The sequence below is a fragment of the Arvicola amphibius genome, chromosome 14, assembly GCF_903992535.2.
Source record: "Arvicola amphibius chromosome 14, mArvAmp1.2, whole genome shotgun sequence".
In the NCBI taxonomy this organism is placed as follows: Eukaryota; Metazoa; Chordata; class Mammalia; order Rodentia; family Cricetidae; genus Arvicola; species Arvicola amphibius.
Window position 1 is genome coordinate 57,501,147 of NC_052060.1, and position 24,895 is coordinate 57,526,041.

The 24,895-nt window shown below is 44.6% G+C and overlaps 1 protein-coding gene across 1 annotated transcript in view; it reads left to right on the forward strand.

The window, feature by feature from the left end:
• Positions 1-24,895, forward strand: part of Pigk (phosphatidylinositol glycan anchor biosynthesis class K) — a 77,377-nt gene that overhangs the window by 11,827 nt on the left and 40,655 nt on the right. Inside the window, exons 4-9 of the mRNA XM_038312118.2 lie at positions 10,419-10,554; positions 12,535-12,646; positions 14,706-14,802; positions 16,718-16,835; positions 16,970-17,080; positions 21,287-21,459. Coding sequence (XP_038168046.1) covers positions 10,419-10,554; positions 12,535-12,646; positions 14,706-14,802; positions 16,718-16,835; positions 16,970-17,080; positions 21,287-21,459 — 747 coding nt within the window. The remainder of the gene's footprint in view (positions 1-10,418; positions 10,555-12,534; positions 12,647-14,705; positions 14,803-16,717; positions 16,836-16,969; positions 17,081-21,286; positions 21,460-24,895) is intronic.

Below are 24,895 nucleotides of genomic sequence, written 5' to 3' on the forward strand. Positions count from 1 at the left end.
CACAATGTATTTTGATCCTATTCAAACCTTTATCACATTTTATTTCCCTTCCCCTTCACTGAACCCTTTCTTCCTACGTGCCCCTCCCATCTACTTTCATTTTTTGCAACACAACAAGTTTGATTAGAGTTGCTTGTATGAGCAGGGGTGGAGAGTTCTTCACCCAGGGATAGACGAGCTGCTCACCAGTAGCTGTGCGTTTAGTACGTCTCTTCCTCCCTTAGCAACATGCATAGCCCGCGTTTCCTCGGGGAAGTGGGCTGTGTGAGCCCTTCCCCTCCCATCACAGAATGTTGACAGACGCAGTCTTGTGCAGGTCACCGCAGCTTCTGTGACCTCACGCGTGCAGTGGTCGTGTGACGTCCAGAAGACAGCAGTCCACAGTGCGCCCCCTCACATCCGGCCCTTCCATTCTCTGTCCCATCTTCTGATGTTGCTCCCTGGGTCTCTGAAGGGTGTTCTGGTTAGGTTGTTTGGTTTTGTTTTTGTCAGTTTGACACTAGCAAGAGTCATCTGGGAAGGTGAACTTCAATTGAGAAAAATGCCTTAATCAGATTGCTTGTAGGCATGTGTGTGGCATATTATATTTTCTTTATTAGTAGTTGATGTGGGAGGACCTTGCTCACTGTGGGTGATGCCATGGGTGGAGGTTCTGGGTTGTATGAGAAAGCAGGCTGAACAAGCCACGGGAAGCGAGGCAGTAGGGAGGACTGTAGCCCAGTTCTGCCCCCAGGCTCCATCCCCTCATCTCTGCCTTGGCTCCCTCAGTGACGGACTGTGAATTTTTGTAAATAAACCCTCCCCTCCCCAAGCTGTTTTTTGGTCAGTGTTTATCACAGCAACCAAAAGAAACTAAGACAAGGGGGGTGATAAAGATGTCCTGTTTAGGAGTGAGCAGCCCATATTGTCTGCACGTTCACCCAATATGAGTCTCTGCAGCGTGCGGTGCCACATTAAAGAGGAAATTTCCTCTTGCAGTCATTTAAACCAAGCTTCTCCTTGACAGGGGCTTTGTTCTGTATTTATTATTATTATCATCAACAGCATGTAAAGCGTGGGTTGGGAAAGGAATGAAAGGCCCCTGTTGGCACTGTAATTTGCCTTGTAGTGAACTGGGTTTAGTTCAGAGGGTTCTGAGTATTGGACCCTTCCATATATAAAGACTTATCTCCACTTAATAACTGGTAGCCTCAATTCAACTGATTTTTACAATTTTCAATTATTTTCTCTTAAACATCTTTGTGCAGTGTTTTAGTTATCTTAGTTATCTTCTTCTTTTGCTGTATTATAAGCAATAACTTCCTCCAAATATGTTTTTCTGATTTTGATTGCCATGCGTGCAGTTTGGCTTTTGAATCTTGTTCTAGCAACTTGCTGAACTTTAATGATTTTGATAAATTATTTTCTTAGACCTACACAGCTTCTTCTTTAAAAATTTTTGTACCTATAAGTTAAAAAAAGAAAATCTTGAGAATTTCCAAAATTAAAATTTTTGGGTAAAAATTATCTTTGGAGCCCTCAGAATTAGTAGTCCAGTTTGAGACGCTTTTATTTTGAGTAAATGCGTCCCTGAGAGGGAACGAGGTTTTTCAGATCAACAAACTGCACGTGGCGGTCCTGGTAGTCGGAGCTGAGCCAAGTGTTTTTAATATTCCCTGCCGCCTAGTTCCCCGTCCAGATAGATGAAGGGAGAAGGATGAAGGCTAAGAGAACGCGACTAATTAGTGCGAGAGATGGACGCTGGGAGGGCTTATGAAGTTCACGTCTGCACGGCTTGATTTGCTGTTGTAAGCAACACCTAATAACCACGGGAACCGGCTGGTTATCGGCAGAGCTGTGCTCTGTGATACCTTCCTCGCTGAGAACAGCTCACAGATGCTTCTGTCTCCACTCTGGCACTCTCCTGCTATCACCTGCTGGTCTTTTACAGCAGTTTTTAACTTGGTTTTTAGAGTATTTTAATGGTCTTGCTAAGTAGTCTTATATAATGTTTATTTAATGACTTAAAAATAAATTTAAGCTCAGCGTTCCCAGCTGTATCACGCTAAGGGTGATATGGTTCAGCAGGAGGCAGTCAGCAGGTGGCTGGGGTGTAGACCCCAGCGTCCAGTGACTTGTTTCAGTTGTTGCAGACTGGCAAGTAACGAGCAAGGCTGATGGCGTTTGCTTCAGCAACAAAGAAATGATGCAGTGAATGTGTGAGCCGAGGATGTGACTGGTGGCTCAGAGCTCTTCACCCCTCCTTTCTTACTGTGGTGCACAGTTAGCTCAGTGAGGAGTCAGAGTGCGGTGAGAGACCCAGCAGCCCAGAAGGATTGCACCTGCCATGCTAGGTCAATCCTTGCTGTATCCACTGTAAAGATATACTTCTTCCGATTCTTTCTTCTCACATCTTCAGGCCCCAGTGAGCTTGGGAATGGCCTGAGGGTCACGGTTAGTCTTCTTTCATCTTGGGCAAGGTCTTCTCTTTCCCACTTAGTTCTTCATGGATATAGATGGGGTGGGAGTTTTCGGTTGCCTAAAACCCAGCTCCCTTTTTTTTTTCTTTGCAGTTTCTTGAATCAGCCTGTCATGTTTTCTGATATGATTGCATGACTCTAGCATTAACTGACTTGGCATTGAATAATTTAGTTGTATTATTACTTTTGGAACCTTAATGTTGAAAGAAAGGTCATGAAAAGGTAGAAGTTTTAAGCTGAACCATTGTCAGTGATGCTTATTGCCTGCTTCCAGATCTGACAGGAGTATGCGTGTAGGCAGCAGAGAAAACACGGAGTAACCAAGTCATGTCCGCCCCCAAATGGAGTCTGATGTTCCACAAGCGTGTTGGCATAAAATCGACTCTGAGTTCTTTGTGTGCTTTTCCTCTGGTGCCAGAGATCAAACACAGGGCCTCTCTCACGCTCAGTAAGCATCCTCCAGTTGCACCCCCAGCTCAGTAAGCACCCTGTGACTGCACCCCATGCTCAGTAACCACCCTGAGGCTGTACCCCCATGCTCAGTAAGCACCTTGTGGCTGCACCCCATGCTCAGTAAGCACCCTGTAGCTGCACCCTCATACTCAGTAAGCACCCTGCAGCTGTACTCCATGCTCAGTAAGCACCCTGCAGCTGCACCCCCATATTCAGTAAGCACCCTGTGGCTGTACCCCCATGTTCAGTAAGCACCCTGCAGCTGCACCCTCATACTCAGTAAGCACCTGCAGCTGTACCCCATGCTCAGTAAGCACCCTGCAGCTGCACCCCCATACTCAGTAAGCACCCTGTGGCTGTACCCCCATGCTCAGTAAGCACCCGTGGCTGCACCCCCATGCTCAGTAAGCACCCTGCAGCTGCACCCCCATACTCAGTAAGCACCCTGTGGCTGCACCCCCATGCTCAGTAAGCACCCCGAGACTGTCCCCCCCCAAGCTCAGTAAACATTCTGCGGTTGTACCTTTAGCTCAGTAAGCACCTTGCGGCTGCACATGCCTCCCCCGTGCCTCCATCTTGGTTTCCGCGAAGTTGGGTCACTTTGTTATATTTTCTTTTCCTCATGAATGACTGTCCTGATTCTCCTGTGTGTGGTGAGAAAGCAGCCCAGCTTGGCTTGTGTTCACTTTCTACTTATCGCTCTGTAAATCTGTTAAAGGCAAGGTGCTTTCTTCATGGTAAATATATTTAGTTAAGTGACCATAATTAGACTGAGATATGGAAATGGTAAGCATTAAGAAGAAAGACAGCTTTTTGGGCTTCTTAGGGCCATAATTTCTGAATTTTGTTTCTTCCCTTTAAGAACCCTAAAAGCTTACCTCTTAGGAATTGTACCATAGGATGTCAGCTCCATGAGCATCAGTGGTTTAAGTAAAAGTGAATATTCTGCACACCCAGTGAGAGCCTTATTCCCTTATCCCTAAGCTAGTTCCTGAAGGGCCAAAGAGAATAGATCTGGAAGATTCTTTCAGTTTCTCCTCTTTCCTCCACTCCTTCCTTTCCCTTGCTCCTCTTCCTCTTCCCCACACCTGTTGTCTGTCTCACAGGCAGACACACACTCTCTCACACACATACACACTCATGAGTGCTGTCTCACGGGCTCATCACGCAGGCACACATGTTGTGCTGTCAGCGGTAGACGGTTCTGTGTGCTCAGAGCCTTTGCTCTTTACAGAACATTTACCAATTGCTCTAATTCCAGTCAAAGTGGGCTGAAGTGGAAGAGGAGATAGGGAGTAAATTACAGTCCCTTCTTAGGATTTAGACCTTTGGTTGGGAGTAATAGGAATGACCTCGGAATAAGTCAGACTACCTTGACATGCCGCCATAGAAAGAGTACTAATTATTCCTAAGAAATTTATGAGGATTTTTCCTGGAGAATTGATGGGATGTTCTATCTCTAATATATTATATCTGACACTTTGGGGCATTGGGAGGATAGTGAAATTAACATGTGTGGATATCATCAGAGCAAAGATATTCTCAAAATTTTATGTTAATAGTTTCTAAGAATTCGTCCTAGTATGAATGAGAAGTTATCAAATCATTTAGATACCCTGTTGTTAAATCCTTTATACCATTCCATTAACACATACTGAAATTGTATCTATGACCAAGGTTTAAGTCAGAGGATTCCACTATATTATTCTGGGAAACTCCATATTAGTCAAACTTAATTCACTGACACTCTGTTTACTTATTTTTAAAGGCAGGATCTCACCATGTGCGTAGACTACCAGTGAACTTTTCATCCTCCTGCCCTGCATCCCTCTCTGGGCTTGCTTGTGTGCTCTGCACACCAGATAAGCTCAGGCGCCGATGAAGTGTAAAAGCATAAGAAATGAGATCATTAAGGGACTACTCACTAATGTTTTTTCGAAGTTTCTCTTCAGTAGAAAAAAGTCCAACCTCATTTTTAATATATATTTCAGCTAATTCTGTCTATATTCTGCTTATTATGCTAAGGCATTCAAAACATTGTCTTGATCTACTGACCAAGACTTGTGTGTAGTATATTGTACTTATTCAGGAAAACCCTTCACGTCCCTGTGAGACTCTGTATGTGGAGGACCCAGTGGTGACTCTCACTGGGTAAGCTCAGCTCCTTTCATCACCCCATTTCTACCATTTCTGCTTTACTGTGGCCACGTACAAAGTGTGTCTAGGTGTGTGACCTGTTAGTGTGTTCTAAGCAGTGCAATCAGGAGACGTATCCAGCTCTTCACCCACAACCCCACTTTCTCTTTTATTTTTAATTTGGTTTATTACACTCACTGTTCAGAATCTTATTAGAAAATCCAAGATAATATTTGTTTCTCCACCTAAATTAGTTTTCTCTTTTACTGTCTGGAAATGCAGTACAGTAAGTAGTTAATTGTATAATCTTAGTTCCATTCTTATGACACATGTAATCCAACCTTTCTATAATCTTAGTAAAATAGGGAACTGGAAACTGATAAAATTTTATCAGTGGTGGGTAAATACTATGGGATGGTTATGTTAAATTCATGTCTATCACTTAAAAATGTCTTGTTGAATTACATTCAGTTGGGATTAGTCTCTTAGTTCCTGTTCAGTATTGTTTCTGCTGAATGTGACATGTGTTGTCACACTGAAGAGCAGGTCAGTGCCTCGCTGTACTTTATCTCTAGTGTTTTATGTACTCTGTCGTATTTAAAAATTAATAAGAGAAGCTGGGAGGATTGTTCAGTGGTTAAAGCACTTGCCATGGGACTGGAGTTCAGATTCCCCAGAACCCACAAGAATGTGGGGTAGGTATGGTGACCTACCTGTAATTACATATGTATTTACACACACATGTATACATGTACATGTAGACATGGTTACGTACAGACACGCACATCTCACACAAATACACATGAAAATGATGTGGCTGTCATCTGTCTTCATGCCTGGAGAGAGCCAGGAGGACCACCAACTCCCAAGTGCTAGGATATAGGTGTGTGGCACCATGCCCAGCTTCAGTCTGATCTGAGAGTTGGCTAAGAAACGGATGGTTTCATTTAGAATTTCAAGGGCCTACTTTGTTTTCATTATGTGTTGTGAATATTAAGCAGTAATAATGAGTTCATGCATCTAAACTAGTCATCTGAGTCAATTGAGTTATCAGCATGAAATGAAACATTTACTGAATCTTTCTAAATTCGGTTAACAGATTTAATTTCAAGAGATTGCAGAGTTGTTAAAAAGCATGTGTTCGTTCACCATAACCCAGCTGTAAACTAGGATTCAACTCCACCGCCCTTTAGCCATGGGGCCCAGGGATGATACCTAACACTCAGTGCTGTAGCTTCATGGCCTTCAGTGAAGATGCCAGCACAGGTTTCAGAGAAGTAATGAGCCCACTGGATTAGTGCAGTGATTGAGCTATACCAACACTTCCCAAGCGCTTGCTGTTGTCTTGCTAAACTAACTTGCATTATGTCTTGCTTATATATGAGCCTGTAACTCACTTTACCCACATCCTAGCATGTTTGCTTTCTGAATTTCTGCCATGTGTTTTAAGACTCTTTTTCTCTTTTCCTTCCTTCCTTCCTTCCTTCCTTCCTTCTTTCCCGGATTCTAACACCTTTTTCTCCCGGAGGAAGGATCAAACGGCGGGTCATTCCTTCCCTTCACCTTCCCTTCCCTCCCCTCCCCTCCCCTCCCCTCCCCTCCCCTCCCCTCCCTCCCCTCCTCTCCCCTCCCCTCCCCTCCCTCCCTCCCTCCCTCTCTCATTCTCTCTGTTTCTCATCCTCCCCTCTTAAGTTTTTTTCTTTCAGACTCTCTTGTAGCCCTCAGTGTCACTAACTTGACATGTAGCTTAGGATAATGTTAAACTTTCAATCCTTTTGCCTCTACCTCCCAAATGCTGAGATTTCTTATGTGCCTGGCTTTGCATTTTTCCTTCTAATACTATAAGTACAAAATAACTGGTCTTAGACAGTCTAGGAATGCAAGCAATTCAGGATATCCTCTATTGTTAGCTGGGTTGCTATGATTAGTGCCATGTTACATTGGTGGTTAGAGTTATTAGTTTGAAGATTCTTTAAGGTATGGAAAAGGAAGGAAAAACATGAAAGTAAATACCTTGAGTTCAAGCTGCTCATATGCTGATTTTTAATGGCCCAGCAGTCCTTACACTGAGCTGAAGCAGAGTGCCTAAGATGTTTCCTGTGGGGAGAAAGCAGCACCCCAGAGGCAGAAAGCCAGTGAGCCAGCCGAAAGGGGCTCTAAGGAGGCTGTGAGTTCTTATTTCGGCAACTTCACTGTAGTGATGTTGAACGGAACCCCAGCTCCAGTAGTTACAGATTCTCTCCACAGAAGTGTTGTTTGTACCATACCTATAGAATATAAAACACTTTTAAGGAAAACATTCCAAACATTTTGAACAGTATCGATTATTTGTTTCATTCAATGAAAACATTTTAATAAGGTGTTACCAGTCTGTTATTAATAAAATTGTATGTCTTTTGAAATTTCATACTCGTATTCCAGGACTCTGAGAGATTCATCTACTTACAATGTCATTTATTCCCATTGATTGCTTGTTTCTCTTGATCTGAGCAACACTTTCAGTGAGGAATAGCCCACTGCCCCGCAGGATGTGCTGGGTCCCAGTGCTTGGAGAATGTAGGAGTGAGAAAGCATTTACTTTAGGTCATCATCCCTCCACATTTTTGTCAAGTTGGATCTCTTCTTTTTTTTTTAAATAGATGTTTTAAAATTCAATTTTATATTGATCATGGTCATTAAAAAGTCTGCATAGCTTCAATCAGGGTGTTCAGTTTAGGTGTTCATGGTCAGGCCAGAGGTCTCAGAAGTTCACCTTGTGTTTTCCTTTTCATCTGAGCAAACAGAAGTCTCGCTGGTGGAGTGTTAGCCACATAGAGTTCAGTAGGCACACTGCCTCCAGGCAAGCAGAGGCTGTGATGTCCCTCAGAATTCTGATTTCACTGACTAGAGAAACGGCTTTAAAACAAAGCAGCTGTTTCTGTAACTAGCCTGTCTGTAGCTGACTGGCCTGCTACTTGAGAGCGCATGCTTCTTCCACTTATCTTTGTTTTGGGAAGAAGGGTTAGCAGGGACTAGCAGAGCCGAGTCTGAGAGTCTAGTCATCACACACGGCAGCAGCGACTTCCAAACTGTGAGACGTATTCTCCTCTAGGTTGTGTGTGCTTGAGGAGTTTCGTGTTGTTTTCACAAGTCACTTCTTGAAGCTGGTCTTCAGTGTAAATATCTGTGTGCCTTGGACCCACACTGGTTGATCTTATTGATCCAGTAAGCGCAGGTTTAAATCCCTGCTGTGATGCTAAACTGGCCCCATGGAAAGAAAGATGCTGTAAGGGGCCAGCAAGTCAACTATGAGGTTACAGCTGTCAGTCAGCGGTGTTGATGGGTAAAACTTGCCTAACTACACAAATTGATTGTCTTGAACAACAGACACCGAGGATTATTAATTACATATTGTCCAGTATATTTCTATGGAGAGACATTGCTATATCATCAAATTATGTTTGTAGAGTAGTTGTCAAAATAAAGAAAAAAATTAAATGTGGAAGCAGACCTGACCCCTCTGCTGTGCAGTCGCACAGCCATTTTGTAAAGGAGTGCCCTCATCCTCCAAATGGGATGGATGTCTTTACAGCATTCTTAATGTGCTGTTTTCCTTAGAACTTCATTTACAGTTCCCATGCTTAGCCTGTCATTTTATAGGAATTGTAAGCCCAAATAGTCTCTGTGTGGTTATGCTATATAGTCTGTGTGTGTGTGTGTGTGTGTGTGTGTGTGTGTGTGTGTATAGTCTATGTGTGTGGTTGTGTTATACAAAAGATTAAACACCTGGACTAAGGAAGGAGTTTTATTTCATCAGAAAAGCAGTTTTCAATAATTTCTGAGGACTAAGAAGCAGTGAATTAGAATGTGTAGTTATATTTCTGAACCTTCATAATCCATTGTTCTTTAGCTTTTTACTCATTTGTCTACGTTATTGCTAGTAAAATTATTGTATGATATATTGATTATATTTAATCAAGGGTCATAGTAGTTAAACTGAGGCTCAAAATTATCTCTAAGAAAAACATGGATTATATTACTGTGATTGATATGGTGATCATTTCACTTCATAGAAATTAACCTAAAGAAAGCACAGCCTAAAGGAAGACTGATTTATACATTTATGTGTCAGTTGTGTCTCGTGTAACACAGATCGTATGGTTTATTAATAACTTAATGTAAGCTAATGAGCTTCCTAAGTTATAAGAGAGGATATGTTCTCCTCTTTAGAGGAGTCACAGCTGGAGTCTGTCTCTGCATGTGCAGGGCTGGACCCCTTCCAGAGTAGAAATCTAGCCAGTTTTCAAGAAAAATCAAGTTTTGAACTTTAATGTATTTGGAACATATGCAGCAGAACATTTTCTTCCTGCCGTCTCCTGATGAACAAACTGTATAAGCATATTGGTTTCCCTGTGTGGGGAGCTCAGGTATATGCAGGACAGAGAAGCCTCCTGACTCACGGTCCCCATGTCAGTGGTGGGACCAATTTCCTCTTGGGTTCTTTAAAAATGAAAATGCTTGGCTCATTTAAATATTAGCTACTGACCGTGTACTCCAGTCCTGAATGTGGTGGCATCAGTGCAGTCCGTCCTCCAATGGCTTGTGTTCTCATGGTGTGGTGGCAGAGTGCCATGCCGATGCTATGCAGTGGTGTCCTGGAGGCAACACAACACACCACGAGAGAGAGCACCATATCTAGGGCTGGGCTGGTTTGCAGTCTGGCCCGTCGGTGGCCTGGGCGCTGTGAAGAGAACAGGAAGGCCGGTGACAATGAAGCGTTATGAGTGTGGATGGCAGGCTGACTCCAGGAGACGCTTCCAGTAGCCCCGCTTTAGCCAGAACTGGATGTTTTCAGTGGGCAAGTTTGACTAATGGTAGGAGACTCCACGGCCGAGACCCATCCCAGCATCTTGTGGAGGGAGGGTGGCGGCTGGAGTTCTGGAGGCCTGTGAACTGCATGGTGTGGTTTGAGTGGCTCTGAGCCTGATCACACTGCTGCCGTAGGCTCCGGGATGACAGATTCCATGCTAACATGGCTGAAAGTTGGATTCCTTGGAAGATCATATTTTAGTGTGGACTCTTCCAGTCTTGAGGGTGTTAGATCTTCCAAAAAGTTAGAATATTTGTCTGCTACAACTCCTTTAGCTTCCCTTTGTTGCATGGAAAGAGCTAACTTACCCCAAGTTCAAGTTCGAGTGCCTGTTCTCCGCTTTGAGTTTACCCCACTTATGTGTACTATAATGAGAACTAGTTAAGGTTTATTTATTTATTTATAACTGCCTCAATGAAAATTCAGTTGTTTTTAATGAGGGAAGACTTGCTGTACATGAGCCATGTGTTGCGCTTTGGGCCTTCTGTAATGCGTGGGTTTCTGGGATATTCTCCTGCTAGTCACATTGTCCTGATGCTTGCTGATGACATGGCGTGCAATGCTCGCAACCCCAAGCCAGCCACGGTGTTCAGCCACAAGAACATGGAGCTCAATGTGTATGGAGATGACGTGGAAGTGGACTACAGAAGCTACGAGGTGCGTTGTCAGACTGCGGAAATGCTGTCGCTGTCTTTCCGCCCCGCCTTAGCTGTCATTTAGCTTTGGTGGAACTGAGTCTGCTTTTGGGGTTCACAGTGTGGAAGTAGTGACACATGGATAAAACCCTGAATGCATAAAGTCAAGGACACTGATGTCAACTTTTTTTTTTTTTAGCAGGAAATGCTTGGTTTTCATACTTGATCTAAAATGTCAAGTTCAGTAATTTTATTTGATATACAGATTGTGGGAAACCCCATGATTAATGAGAACTCTTCCTATTGCCCACTGGTGGGCTTTGTCCAGTCTGTAGCTGTGGGCCTTCTGTGCCCCAAAACAGAGTTGTAAACCTACCGAACCATTTTGAGATCTTTTTCTTTTGTGATTTCTTTTTAAACTTGATTGTGTGGTTCCCAGGCATGACTTTGGAGATGGCAGATGCCTTAGTGTAAAGGTCAGGCGCACCTGTTTGACATGACACCACCTCAGATAAGCTTCTACAATTTTACACTTACCCAATTAAAATTAATATGCAAGCTAAGAATGGCATTATACTATATTTCTTTCTTAGAAACAGCTTTTAATAGTTCAAGGCTGTTTGAAATTTGAAGCCAAGTCCACTGAGAGTAGGAGACCGTCTCTCGTGCAGAATCCCCTCTCGTCAGCTGTCAGGGCACCTGTCCCAGCCTGCAGGTCCTTCAAAGTCACATCCTCTGTCTGTGTGTCTTCCATCCAGTGAGACTCACATATAGCTGCTCAGAAATGCTCTGTGGAGTGAATGTGTATGTATGTTTGCCTTCTTACTTATTTGGTCATTTGAAAATGTAGAAACATTCCCCACCTTGTTAGCCAATAAGATTCTATTAAAACAATCAGCATTTTGCTGTATTCTGGGAAAGACTGTGCATGTGTGTTCATAATGTTTCCCACTCATGATCTAGGGGAAAAGCCATGGAAAAAGCTGACTGGATTTTCTGCTTTTGAAATTAAGTATGGACAATATATGACTTAGCTGTCAACTTTTAATTCGTATTTTTTCCCCTACAACTTTAAACATACCTCTGAAGAGCTCCAGACACCTAGAAACCCCAACTGGGGAGATCTAAGTGTGTTGGCAGTAGGAGAGATTCCCATGGAAATCTAAGTGATGCAGTGCATCCAAAATTAAAAATACATAATTTTGCAGGGGTGGTGGTGGTCATGGCACTGTCTTCGTGTGTGATTAACCTGTAATTGACTGAATGGTGACATAGATTAGCTGCATGATTAACTAGTTATTCGTGTTTGTATTTCATGTCCTCCCAAAGAATTGCTTATATAAATAAGTCAGTAAACTTGAACACATAATATTTAAAATTCTAAATTGGGAGTTAAATTATTTTGCTCCAGTGAAGCTTTTCTTTGTTAGTCTTTAGTACTAAGGCACTTTTCTAGGTTGTGTCTTGCTGCGTCCCCAGTCTGGCTTTGAGGTTACGCTCAGGTCATAGGCACACAGCCCACCCATCCCCCGTGCTGGGTCATAGGCACCCCCCCCCCACACACACACCTATCCCCCGTGCTGGGTCATAGGCACACATCCACCCATCCCCCATGCTGGGTCATAGGCATACACACACCCATCCCCTGTGCTGGGTCATAGGCACACACACACACACACACACACACACACACACACCCATCCCCTATGCTGGGTCATAGGCACACACACACACACACACACACACACACACACACACACACCCATCCCCCGTGCTGGGTCATAGGCGCACACACACACCAGGCCATCTTTTACTTTTAGGAGCAAAGCCATGTGGAGGTGCGTGCTTAGCTTAGTAATCTAAAAGAATTGCACTGTAGTTTGTTTTCTGTTTCATTTTTAATTTATGCTGAGTAATAGATAGATAGGAGGAATGTTTTTAATTTCAGGTTCAATTTTATCAAATTGCTCTTGTTTTGAAAAACATATTTTTATTTTTTCAGGTAACTGTGGAGAACTTTTTGCGGGTATTAACCGGGAGGGTGCCACCTAGTACTCCTCGTTCAAAGCGTCTTCTCTCCGATGACAGAAGCAATATTCTTATTTATATGACAGGTATTTCAGAATTAAAGATCTGTAGTCGATAATGTTGAAACCCGCTGGAGCGGAACCCCGTGGACAAATGCTGAAGTTTAACTTAGCTAAAGTAGCATGATATGCGGTCGTTTATTCCCATGACACAGGGCTACTTGAAATGATACCTAATGGGGTGTGGGTTGAGGATCTTTATTCTAGAATCTGAAACTGTTGCTGGCCTGTTTAAATGTCACAAGTGGAAAAATTCCCATCTAACATCATGTGACTGGTGGGAGTCAAAACACAGGCCCACTGAAAGCGGACAAAGTCACTACAGACTCTGTGCATAAGAAACATGAGTTAGTTTCATGTCTACACCTGGGTCCTGGCCCAGAATGTCTATAAATTGTTCAGCGGTCCTCCTGGTCCCTCATTGTGGAGGACATTGCATGATGTTCCCTTTGTGTTGGTTCCCTGCTCTGCAGAGCTCTTCTGCTAGGTCCCTTTTCCTCAGTCTCCTGCCACCTTGCCCCATTTCCCGTGTTGGCCTCTTGTTGGTCGTCCTGCTCAAGGACTTAATAGAAGCTGCAGACCTGTCCCTTCTCCGCTGAACAATTTATAGTCCCCAGTGCTACTGCCTTAGGATTAGCGTAGGATAGAGCTCAGGCTTCAGACTCGGACTCAGCCTGACATCCTTTGTTCTGGTCGGGGTGAGGCTCATGAAACTGTGTGGTGAGCATGGTCCCCAGTGTTCCCGTTTGTAGGCTAGCTTCAGTTAGTGTACTAGACTACACACATTACAGATTTTACATTTCTTTTCTGGATTTGTTACCATTTCCTTGAAGATAACTCCAGCCATGAAGGAATTCAGTAGTTTTAACAGAGCCTGGCAGCCTGCTCTCCTGGGTTCTGCTGCTTGTTTAGGGAGCGTGGCTTTGAGGGCCCCGTTGTCTCTGTGTGTTTTCATCTTCTGCCCTGCTTTCCACAGTCTAGTGGTTGTGGAGTGGAGAGATAAGCGAGCTCGTAGCTTAAACATTCATGTCCACTGTTTTACAGGGAAAGGTGCTGAAGTCTGAAACAGTGGAATAGCTGATAATTAGGATACTAAATAATAAAAGCTGGTGTATTTGCGGCTCTGCACACCATGAACTAACGGTAGAGCTGGTGTATTTGCGGCTCTGCACACCATGAACTGTCTTCAGTCCCCACGTTTCCCCTTCAGCAGCCGGTGATTTCGGTGACTTCAGTGATTTTGGTGCTGCTCCCCAGAGCCTCCATGCAGAGTTGTGCAGCTCTTGCTGTGCACACAGCGCTTGGCTTGGTCTGAGTGGCAGCTGCAGTCTAGTGTGTTTTGACTGACTTGTGTGCCCTGCTGAAGGGATGTCTCGTGGGAAGGGGAAATACACCTTACCCGCAGAGCTCACATGTCACTGGGCCGGAACTGACCTAGGCCTTTCCTCCCTCACTGTGGAGAGGAGGGCACCTTAATAGTCTGCACAAGGGGCTGTGCAAGCCGGGAGCACTCCACTGTGTGCAGAGGAGAATGAGGCAGAGATTAAGTTATTTACCTAAAATAGCACAGGCGGTAAGTGGCACAGCAAGGGTCTGCATCCAGACAGACCAGCTCTTTGATGTCACCACCCCCGGCCAGCTCTAATGCATTGTGCTTAGTGGTCAGGGATGCAGACATCAGTTTTAGCTGAGAACTGCGCTTCCTAGTCATAATAGCGTGGAGCATACACTGAAGGGACAGCACAGCAGGGACTGGGCGGTGTTCTTAGTGCCTTTCTCACCAAAATGCAACACATTTATATGGATGAGATAAACTTCAGACGTACTAGTGGAGACCAGTGGAGTTATATAATTGAATAATAGAAAACCTTAAAGAATTATATGAACTGCTCTTGCGCAGTCCAGGCATTCTTTGTTTAGTTGATGGGGAAATTGAAGCTGTTTTCCAGTCTGTATTTTAGGTAGGAAAGTAGTATTAAAGCATCGCAAGAAAGGATGTACTGTGTATATCTGTGTGCTTTTATTACTGCGTGTTTCTGTATGTGCCAGGAAATATGTCAGTGTTGTCTTTTTGACTTTCTACAAGGTCATGGGGGAAATGGTTTCTTGAAATTCCAAGATTCTGAAGAAATCACCAACATAGAGCTTGCGGATGCTTTCGAGCAGATGTGGCAGAAAAGACGGTAATTAGCACCTCCCCACTCTATTCCTTACTATCTCCTGCTCTTTCCCACAGTGTGAGGGTTGAACCAGGGCTCGTGCACACTGGGCAAGTGCTCTAGCCGGGGCTACACACAGAGACCAAACAAATGATGCACTACTATCAACTTCCTGTGGGAGATGTGTGATTATTTTACATGATTTTAACTTGCCCTAATCACTTCTTTTACTGTAAAATTGATATTTATTATTTCATTGAATAGTACTTTGTGAAAGGAAAATTCAGTTTTTAACATGAATGAGTTGACTTGAAACACTTTTCATTTATTTGTTTATTTAGTGTGTGTATGTGTGCATCTGTGTACACGCACATGTGTGCACGTGTGTATATGTGTGCACATACATATATGTGTGCCTGTGTGTGCATACACCCTATTGTGCATGTAAAGGTTAGAAGGGAACTTGGGGGAGTTGGTTCCGTCCTTTCTCTATGTGGGTTGTGGGGACTGAACTCAGGCTGTAGGTCTTGGCCTTTCTCACGGAGCCCTCCAACTGCCCTGGATTGACTTTAAGGTCACATCTCCTGCTGTGTAGCTGGTGTGTTCTTGCCACGCCCACTCCCACAGCGTGTGTTTGAGGCAGAGTCTCACTGTGTCACCCGGACTGCCCTTAACCTCACAATCCTCCTGCTTCAGCTTCCCGAGTCTCTGAGTCACAGATGTGTGCCACTAAACTAAACTTGTTCATTATGCTTGATTCAGCCTCACTCAGAGTTTCAGAGCACAGGAGACGTAGCCAGATTCTTTGCCGGGATACACGTGGACCGCCTCTAGTTCAGCTCCTGGCGTCCTCTGGAACCTGACGAGCACAGACTTTCCTGTCTGTTTCTGTTGGCATGGTGACCTTCTGAGCCCCAGCTCACGGTCCACCCAGAGCACGCTGGGACTTCCCAAGGCTGCAGCTCCAAACTGTTCCACACTTGGACACGTCACGTGTAATCCAGCAGTGACTCCACCTCTCAGTGGCAGTGTGATTGTTGCTAGGCTGCAGCTACTTGGCAAGCACATTCAGGGAGGAGAGGCTCACTCTGGCCCACAGTCTGGAAGGAAAAGTCCATCTGTTTAAGAAGACACAGTGAACAGGGAGAGTCTGATGCTGTTGTCAGGGAGCTTGTGGTTGGCTCCTTCACATCCCGGAGGTTGAAAAAGCAGAGACAGGAAGCCAGGACCACGAACCTGTGAGGGTTGCGCTTCCAGCTGGTTGCCCTTTGCTGAGAGGCTATGGGACCCTTGGGACTGTGCCTGCGCTCTCTGGGGAGGACTGTGAGGGGGATGGCCGGGGCTTTCAGATCCTGAACTACAGAGGTGTGACCATGTCACAGGCTCCTGCCACCATGGATGGAGCGAGTCAACCCCTGTGCCTTCCTTCTGATGGAGTGGAACTGTGAGCTAAAACAGACACCCTTAAGTTGTGTCTGTTGGGACTTTACCCCAGGGGTGCCAGCAGTGGCGCAGACACCAGGCCTGTCTCAGTGTGTCTGCAGTGCTTGCTTCTCCAGCCGTTCTGGGCATCGTTTGAGTGTGGTGACTGAGCCATACACGCATGTGTGTGAAATAAGAGCATCAGCAGAGCATATAGCCTCATATGTGCTCATATACAGAGTTAAAGCTCTGTGTGTATGTGTTAAGTTTCCAAGAAAACCCGTATGTCAAGAGGTTCTTAAATATTTGAGCTCTGAATTGTGTGGCCAAGAGGAGAGGGCAGGCATATGGAGACAGCTGCCTTGAGACATAACCTCTGTCCCTTTTGGAGTGCTCTCATGAGTAGAATTCTTTTACCTTTCAGCTAATAGGTGACTCAGGTTTACATTGCTGAATCATTGGAGGGATATTAGTGTATAGCTAACAGCATGATTCGGATTTTCCCCTTGTCTTTCAGCTACAATGAGCTGCTGTTTATTATTGATACTTGCCAAGGCGCATCCATGTACGAGCGGTTTTATTCCCCTAACATCATGGCCTTGGCTAGCAGCCAAGTGGGGGAGGATTCGCTGTCTGTGAGTATTTTCCCTTTACTCCACGTGTTTTATGAGTCTGCGTGCTGTTGTTAGACGTAATAAACAGGAAGTTTTGATATTTCAAACAATTTGTCGGGATGATCCTGTGTGATGAGTGCTCCCCCCTCTCGCAGCACCAGCCAGACCCTGCAGTCGGAGTCCATCTTATGGACAGGTACACGTTCTACGTCTTGGAGTTTTTGGAAGAGATTAATCCAGCTAGCCAAACTAACATGAATGACCTTGTAAGTATTCTATTGATTTTATTTCACATATTGGTGTGCTAGCTTTCATGTGGTTCTTGAGGTCTGTTCTTCCCAGGATTCCAGTAGGTGCTGTGCTTGCATCATGGTGTGTCCTTTTGAACTTCAAAATTATGTTTATCTGTCTATGTGGGTGTGTATGTGTGCATGTGTGTATACATATGCATGTGTGTGCGTATATGTGCATGTGTGCATATATGTGCATGTGTGTGCATATGTGCATGTGCAGGGGCCAGAGGACAACTTGAGGGAGTCAGTAGGTTATGTCCTATGTAGGTCCTCTGGATGGAACTCGGGTCTTCAGGTTTGGTGGCGTGTGCCCTTACCTGCTAGGCCGTCTTGTTGTCTCCCAGTATAACCTTTAGCACACGGGGCCACCAGCTTTAACCCACTCACCCTCTATTCCTGGGTCCTTGACTGCTGGGAGCAGTGAGACCCCAGATCCTGAATTTCTTGTAATCCCCTGATCTGAGTTCCTACAGCTGTTCTGAGCACGAGACCTTCACGAGTTCCTGATGGCAGGAGAGTGGTTTCTGGTGGTTTTGGCTGGGGCGTGGCTATCTCTATATAATCTGCCCCTGAACACAATAAATGGGGCATACTTGGGGAATTCAAGGATGACCCGTGTTGCTGTCTGTCTGTATGTGTTTGTGTATTTTAACCTCCTGCCCCTTGCCCGAATTTCGCTGGAGCCTCCAATTGCCGAAATCTCGGTGGAGACATCCAATTGCCGCGCACCGCGTCCCCTGTGTCTGCCTTAGGTGCGCTTTTACCAAGTTACTGAGCTTTGGGCAAGGGGCTGGAGGTTAAAAAACACAGACACACACAGACAGAAAGACAGCGACACGGGTCATCCTTGAATTCCCCAGATTATTGTGTTCAGGGGCAGATTATATAGAGATAGCCATGCCCCACCAGAAACTACTCTGCTGCCATCAGGAACTCCTGAAGGTCTCGTGCTCAGAGCAGCTGTAGGCACTCAGATCAGGGGATTACAAGAAATTCAGGATCTGGGGTCTCACTGCTCCCAACACTTGACTGTTTTGTTTCTCTTACCTGCTGGGTATATTTTAAAAGCCATCTGTTCACCTTTTGAAGTTCTCCCCATTCTGAGTGAGTTTAGTCGGGCTGTACTCTTCTAGGAAGGCCACCTGAGCTCTTCCTTGGATTTTATTTTACTCTCAGAGCTTCCATAGAACTTAATTTCTCTCTTGTAACATTTGCCAGTCTGTCTTTTGTTGATTTCAGGCATTGAGCGAAGTCTTTGTCATTTGACTAGAAGCTCTTGGAAGCTAGAGCCCTTTCCTTACGTAGTTTTATAGCCTATAACTTCTAGTGGAGTCTCTCAGCATAGCTTGAATTTAATTAAAATCCCCCTCTTTCCTGTGCTGTGCCCTTTCAGTCAAAGCAGCTTGAAGCTGCTGAGTTGGCAAAGCGAGAAGCTGCAGAGGGCCGTTATGTGATGACGTCGCTCTCTCCACCTGCTTACACTGTGTTCATTCATCTGCACACAGTGGTCCGGCCCTCCTGTCCTGCCCTCCCAGTGCCCATGCCCTGCTAGCACTGGGGCCCCTGGCTCAGGATGTTCCTTCTCTGTTTGATACATGTGGTCACTGGCTGTGCACACGGGCAGACACAGCTTCTGCTTTCCTGGACTCAGGAACAGGGGTGACCGAGCAGATGGCTCTGTCCTTACCCTCAACCCAGCAGCTCTGCACTGGCCCTCACCGAGCAGAATCCCTTCAAATGGGTTGTCAGTATTGACAGAATCCTGCCAAATTCTAGAGCTGCTGCTGTGGGCTGCCAGGTGGGACAGGAATTCTCGCTAACACCAGTTTGAAGATATGTGTGCTGATGCTCGTTAAGTCCTGATAGGGGCTTGAATATTAACACAAACTTTTTGTAATGCTAATTTCACTTTTTAAAAAAATCTATTTTATATCCCAACCACAATCTTCTCTCCCTCTTCTCCTCCCACTCCCTCCCCCTTCTCTTTGCCCCCTTACCCACCCTTTCTCTGTGTTTGCTCAGACAAGGGCAGGCCTCAGCATGTCTTGTCAAATTGCCATAAGACCAAGCACCTCCCCTGTATTCAGTCTGGGAGAGACAATCCAGTGTGAGGAATGGGTTTCTGAAAGCCAGTAAAGCACCTGGGGCAGCCCTTGCTCCCAATACTAGGAGTCCCATGAAACATGATTAATAAAAACTTAGAGAGAGAAATTGGGGTTTAACCTGAAAACCCAAAAAGCAGCCAGCCACTGGCTTTTACCTTGACCTCAGTCTAAAAATAGTGATCCTGCCTCCAGGAATCTCAGAATGAGACTACGTCCAAGAGCTGTTTCCTCCTGTTTTACATTCCTCTGTAGGGCTGGGATTAAAGGCATGCACTGCCATGTTTCTATGGCATACTAGTGTGGCTTCTGGGATTAAAGGTGAATGTTATCATTGCCTGGTCTGTTTTACTTTCTGAACCTCAGGCAAGCTTTATTTATTACAATACAATTGAAAGGCCCTCCAGTCCCACCCGTGGACGAGCTGTGCAGAGCCCAGGCCAGGCCCATGCTGGCTCCTTGGTTGTCGGTTCTGACTCTGAGCTCCCATGAGTCAGGCTAGCCATTTCTGCAGATTTTCCTGTGATGTCCCTGCGCCCTGCTAATTTCACTTGTCAGTAGGCAGAAGCACCACCTTGTTTCTCTCTCTTATGAAAACATGCTTTCTCTCGACTTCCGCTGTCACAGAGCCTGAGCACAGCATCTCCTATGGCCGCTTAGCTTGCATGGGAGTGCAACACACATTTATTCCGAGAAGAAAATGCATCACCTTGTTTACAATGCTTATTTTTAAAATCTTTTTTATTTTATTTTTTTTCATTTTTTTGAGAAGGGTTTCTCTTTCTACCAGTTCTAGTTGTCCTGGAACTTGCTTTGTAGACCAGGCTGGCCTCAAACTCACAGAGATCCCCCTGCCTCTGTCCTAAATCCTGGGATTAAAGGCATGCACCACTACCACACAGCCTAATTTTAAAATCTTATTCTTAGTTTTTGGAATGCATGGCATGCCATCTCAAAAGTTTAAAATATGTATTGTTCTTTGATTTCTAATTTAAAAAATATTTTTCCCATTGAAATTATGAGAAAGGAGACTTTTAATTGACTGCAGTATACACACACACATATAATCTATCAGTCATCTCTTTATCCACACTACTCATTAATATTTTACCTTGGTTTCTCACCTCCATTTGAATTCATTGATGACTAATGTCTTTCAATAAGAACGATCCCTAAGTACCAGGTGTGGTTTTACACACCTTTAATTCCAGCACTCAGGAGGCAGAGGCAGGTGGATCCCTGTGAGTTTGAGGTTAGCCTGGTCTACAGAGTGAGTTCCAGGACAGCCAGGCCTATATATAGAGACCCTGTGTCATGCACACAAAATAATGTGTAAAGTGATCCATAAGAACTTACAACGATTTGCTCTATCTCTAGGTCATAATAGCACTTGTTTAGTGTTCTGTTGTCTAGAGATACAGAGTACAGTTTGCCAAAGGACTGTGGTCGTAGGACTGACTGTGTTGGCGCTGTAGGAGCAATTGAATATCTGCCCCCTTAATAGTACACTGTACCGCTGGAGTCTGTGTTTTCCGATTTCAGTCTTTAGAAGGTGACTGTGTGAACTCTTGTAGACACTACTTTTCTTTTCCCAGTGAGTGAGCATGTATCTGTCTTGCTAATCACTAGTGTGGAGTGTCACAGGTAAGATTAACACAGAAATCACCGTGACATCTGTGAGTGGAGAAGTCTGGTTTTCACCTGCGTCTCTGGAACACTAGCATGTCTGGGGGATGCTTCCGCGGTTAAGCTAAGTTAGTTTCACAGCAGTAGAGGTGTGCTGTACATGGCCACACTTCGCCTTCCTGGAGGCGCTTGGACTCTGTAATCTTCTTTACGTATTAGACTGCTGTGGCTCATTTTCCTTGACTACTGTGTTAGTCAGATCAGTTCCCTTATAGCATCTTCTGCTGTCCATAGGCTTCCTTCTGAGATCAGGCACTGCAATAGGAAGGAAATGCTAGTTTTACCCAGGGCCTTATCTGTATAATACACTTCCGTCTAATGCACTGCTTTATGTAATCAAAGCTGTTTGTGTATGTGCTTATCACATTACTAATACTGTTATTATTTTCAGTTTCAAGTTTGTCCCAAAAGTCTCTGTGTATCTACTCCTGGACATCGTACTGACCTTTTCCAGCGCGATCCTAAACATGTCCTGATAACCGATTTCTTTGGGAGTGTGCGGAAAGTGGAGATCACAGCAGAGACCATCAGCCTGCCGCGGGACCCGCAAGCCGTGGAGAGCAGGTATTCATCTCAGCTGTTGTCATCATGGTCTGTGAATTTTATGAAACGCACTGGGCGGTGACGGTGTTTGTGAGTAGCGTGAGCTCCTCGCTGGTCCCCACCCTTCACAGGCTGTGTGCTCTTCAGGTCATGGACAGACACTGTCAGCATGGCCAGGAAACTGGTTGTGCTCGGATTGGGATGGCTTAAAGTACAGTGCTGGTCACATTGCAGTGTGCGATGTGCTAAGGCTTGAGATGCCAACAGCAGGCAGTCAGCCTTAGGTTGCTGCTGGGAGAGAGGCAGAAGACAGACGTAGCTAAGGCTCCAGGGCCTTCCCAGATCACCGGGGCAGCTGGCACTGTTTCAGGGATTTCTAGTTACTGTATGGAAAGTGACAGAAACAAGTTAAAAATGCCAGGGGGACTTCTTGTGAGGACTTAGGTAGGAGCTCAGTTCTTGATCTGCAGTTCAAAGTCTTAAGTTGTTTTTTTTTTCTTTTCCAATTTGTTATGGCTGTTGACTTATAAAACTGTGAAGGCTGCAGATAAGAGCAACAGAAATAACAATTTTATTGATTTTTTTAGATAGTAGCTTTAAAATTACTTTTGTAAAAATTGCTAAGCTACACTTTAATAAACTATGAGATTATTTAATACATGAGCATTTTCTTTTACCAGATTAGTTTTAAAATTTCCCTGACTTTAAACCTGTGAAAGTCTGTTCACTCCCATTTAGCCCCCTGAACACTGATATAAGCTCCCTTGGGGACAAGGACATTTTTGTCCCTTTCCTCTCTCTCCCAATGCTGAACTGTGTAAATTGTAACTGGATGCTGAAGGGGATTGCAGTGGGATCGTGGGAAGTTTTGTTATATATTCTGGAAGAGTGGATTTTTCCTTTTTCAGTTTTCCCTGTCTATTTGTTTGAAAGCAAAATTCTTAATGCTGACAATAGTCACAGTTTGTATTTAAGGATAAAACTAAGTTTTGCAATTGCATTCCAAAGTCTGTTGGCTTAGTGCGCCCTCTAGTGTTTGCAAGTAAGTTTTATTTAGGGTGTTGCTCTTTACCGGTTGACTCTATAATGATCAGTATAAGCAGGGCATAGTGGTGCGCACTGCTGTCCCCTCCCTCCCATCTGTTTGAAAGGCTCAGGCAGGAAGACTGCACCCAAGAATTAGCTGTCCCGTGCAGCATAGCGAGACCTCTCTCAAAAACATGGCTGGTACATTCATTCAGCTAACATGAGAATTCTGTTCCTGTTTTGCTCCAGGAGCGTGTACGTGTAAGAACAGGTATTACTATGTGCAGATGCTATTCACATGCAGAGATGACTGCATCCTATGCAGAGAAAAGTCTGTCCATCAGAAAGCAGATATCACAGAAAACCATTTTGTGATGGACATTTTTTGATATGCTGTATATTTACTTTTTCAAATTTCAGACCAGCAGTGTTAATACAGCATTACTAAAAATGCTGGGTGCATTTTGAAAAACACAGCACATAGTGGAAACAGTGCATTATTACTGGTTCAGATTGGCTTTTTTATATTTCTGTGTAGTCTCAGCATACACCTGTAATCATATAGACTGCAATCATTAGAATGTAAAACTAATTGGAATAGCTGCGAGAAGCAGAACCTTGATGTTTTCTGAAACTTAGGCGTGGTAAGGTGATGTCATGGAGCGCAGTGAGTGGAGGAGTCGGTTCACTTCCCTTAGATGCTGTGTTTGCCTTTGTGCTGATACCTTATTTGTGAAATTCATGAATGTTGACCATGGCGATAGTTTTTCATTAAAAAGATATATCATATAAACATATGGAAGCTTCAAAGAATAAAAGTATTATGAAACAAAGGATAGTTTACTTAAGAATGCCTTTTAATGTATTTTTAGGATTTTGACAGATACATACAATTGAACAACCATTTTAGTCTCTGATGCTGAGTACTTTATGACTGCTCTCGCAGACACCTTGACTGTTCTAGGCCCGTGGCTGGCCTTTGGTAGGCCAGCACGTCTGTGGAGGGGGCACCCTAGCACTTTTGATTCTGGCTCTGACCCTGGTTAGCATGTTTGTACCTGCATTGTTGTGGGAGCGGCACCTTCTGATGGCTTGCCCACAAACTGTCCACTTACTAACCGAAGGGTATCTCTCCCTATCCCAGATTTTGGAAATTATTTAGAAGTAAATGCTATATACATTTTCATGTAGGTGGTAAGATTTCTTTCATCTGATCCCGGGAGCTACAGGCTTGACGTGGTAGGAAACGCTCAGCTGCTTTCCCAGGTCGCTGTCACTTTGTCGTCCCACAGTGGTCACTCCCCACACCCTTGTTCCTGGCCTTTCCTTTTAGCTCTTGTGGGTAGTAATAGCTCATGGTGGTCCTAATCTGCATATTTAATGACTAAAGATGCTGAGCACAGTTTTATTTACTGGCCATCAATACATCTTTCATAAAGTATCTTTTGCTCATTTTTAAAATGCCGATTTGTTTCCTCCTTAGATGACGACACTTCTCTGTATGTTCTGGATGCAGGTACTTTTTCAGATCCATGGACCACAAAATGGTTTTTCTAGGTTGTGATTTTCCTCTCATTTTGCTTCACTGTGGTTGGTTTATCAATTTGCTCCATGCTTAGTGGGTGCTGAGAGTCACTCTTCGCCTAACCTAAAGCCACAGGGACTTTTGGAAGTTTATGGCTCCCAGTTTATGACCGAATCTCTGGTCCATTTTCAGTCAGTCTGTGAGGACGGCGTGAGTAGTGGTTGACATTCGTTTTGCTCATGAGTCAGCTTGTTGGTGTCTTGAAGAAGCCCGCTGGGGTTTTGAACAGTCTCTTGACTCTGTTCATTTGGGGAGTGTGGCTAGCAACAGTGGGTTCTACCATCTGCGAACGTACCCCAACAGTCATTTGGATAGCTATTATCTAGGTTGGTTGTACAGTTTAGTTTTCTGATGATCCCTTGTTTTGGGGGTCATATTGACTCTGGTGTTGCTGAATCAAACCCCTCAGAAACTCCAGAAGATTTCTCTTTTGACCAGATACAGACGGCGTGACTGCACAGTCACTCATGCAAGCGACTGCTATATCTATAATTCACCACGTGTGTTCCAGCAAACGTATTTACAGAGATCAAGTCAGAAGTCAGGGATGTCTTTCATGGAGACACCCGAGTGTCGGGTACACTCTGTAATCGCACTGCTCCCTGCACGCTGCTCGTAGTGACTGGGTTAGACTGTGGCGCTTCACCGTAGGACGGGTGAGATGCTCCAGTCACCACTGACAGGGTTGGTCCCTGACGTGCACACGGGTCTCTGGTGGCTTATGTATTTGCTCACTGTGGGTAGAGATGGAGAGGGAGAGAGAGAGGGAGAGGGAGATAGAGATAGAGATGTAGAGTTCCGTCTTACTCGGCCATCTGTTTAATCATCCTAGGACAGTTTGCCACT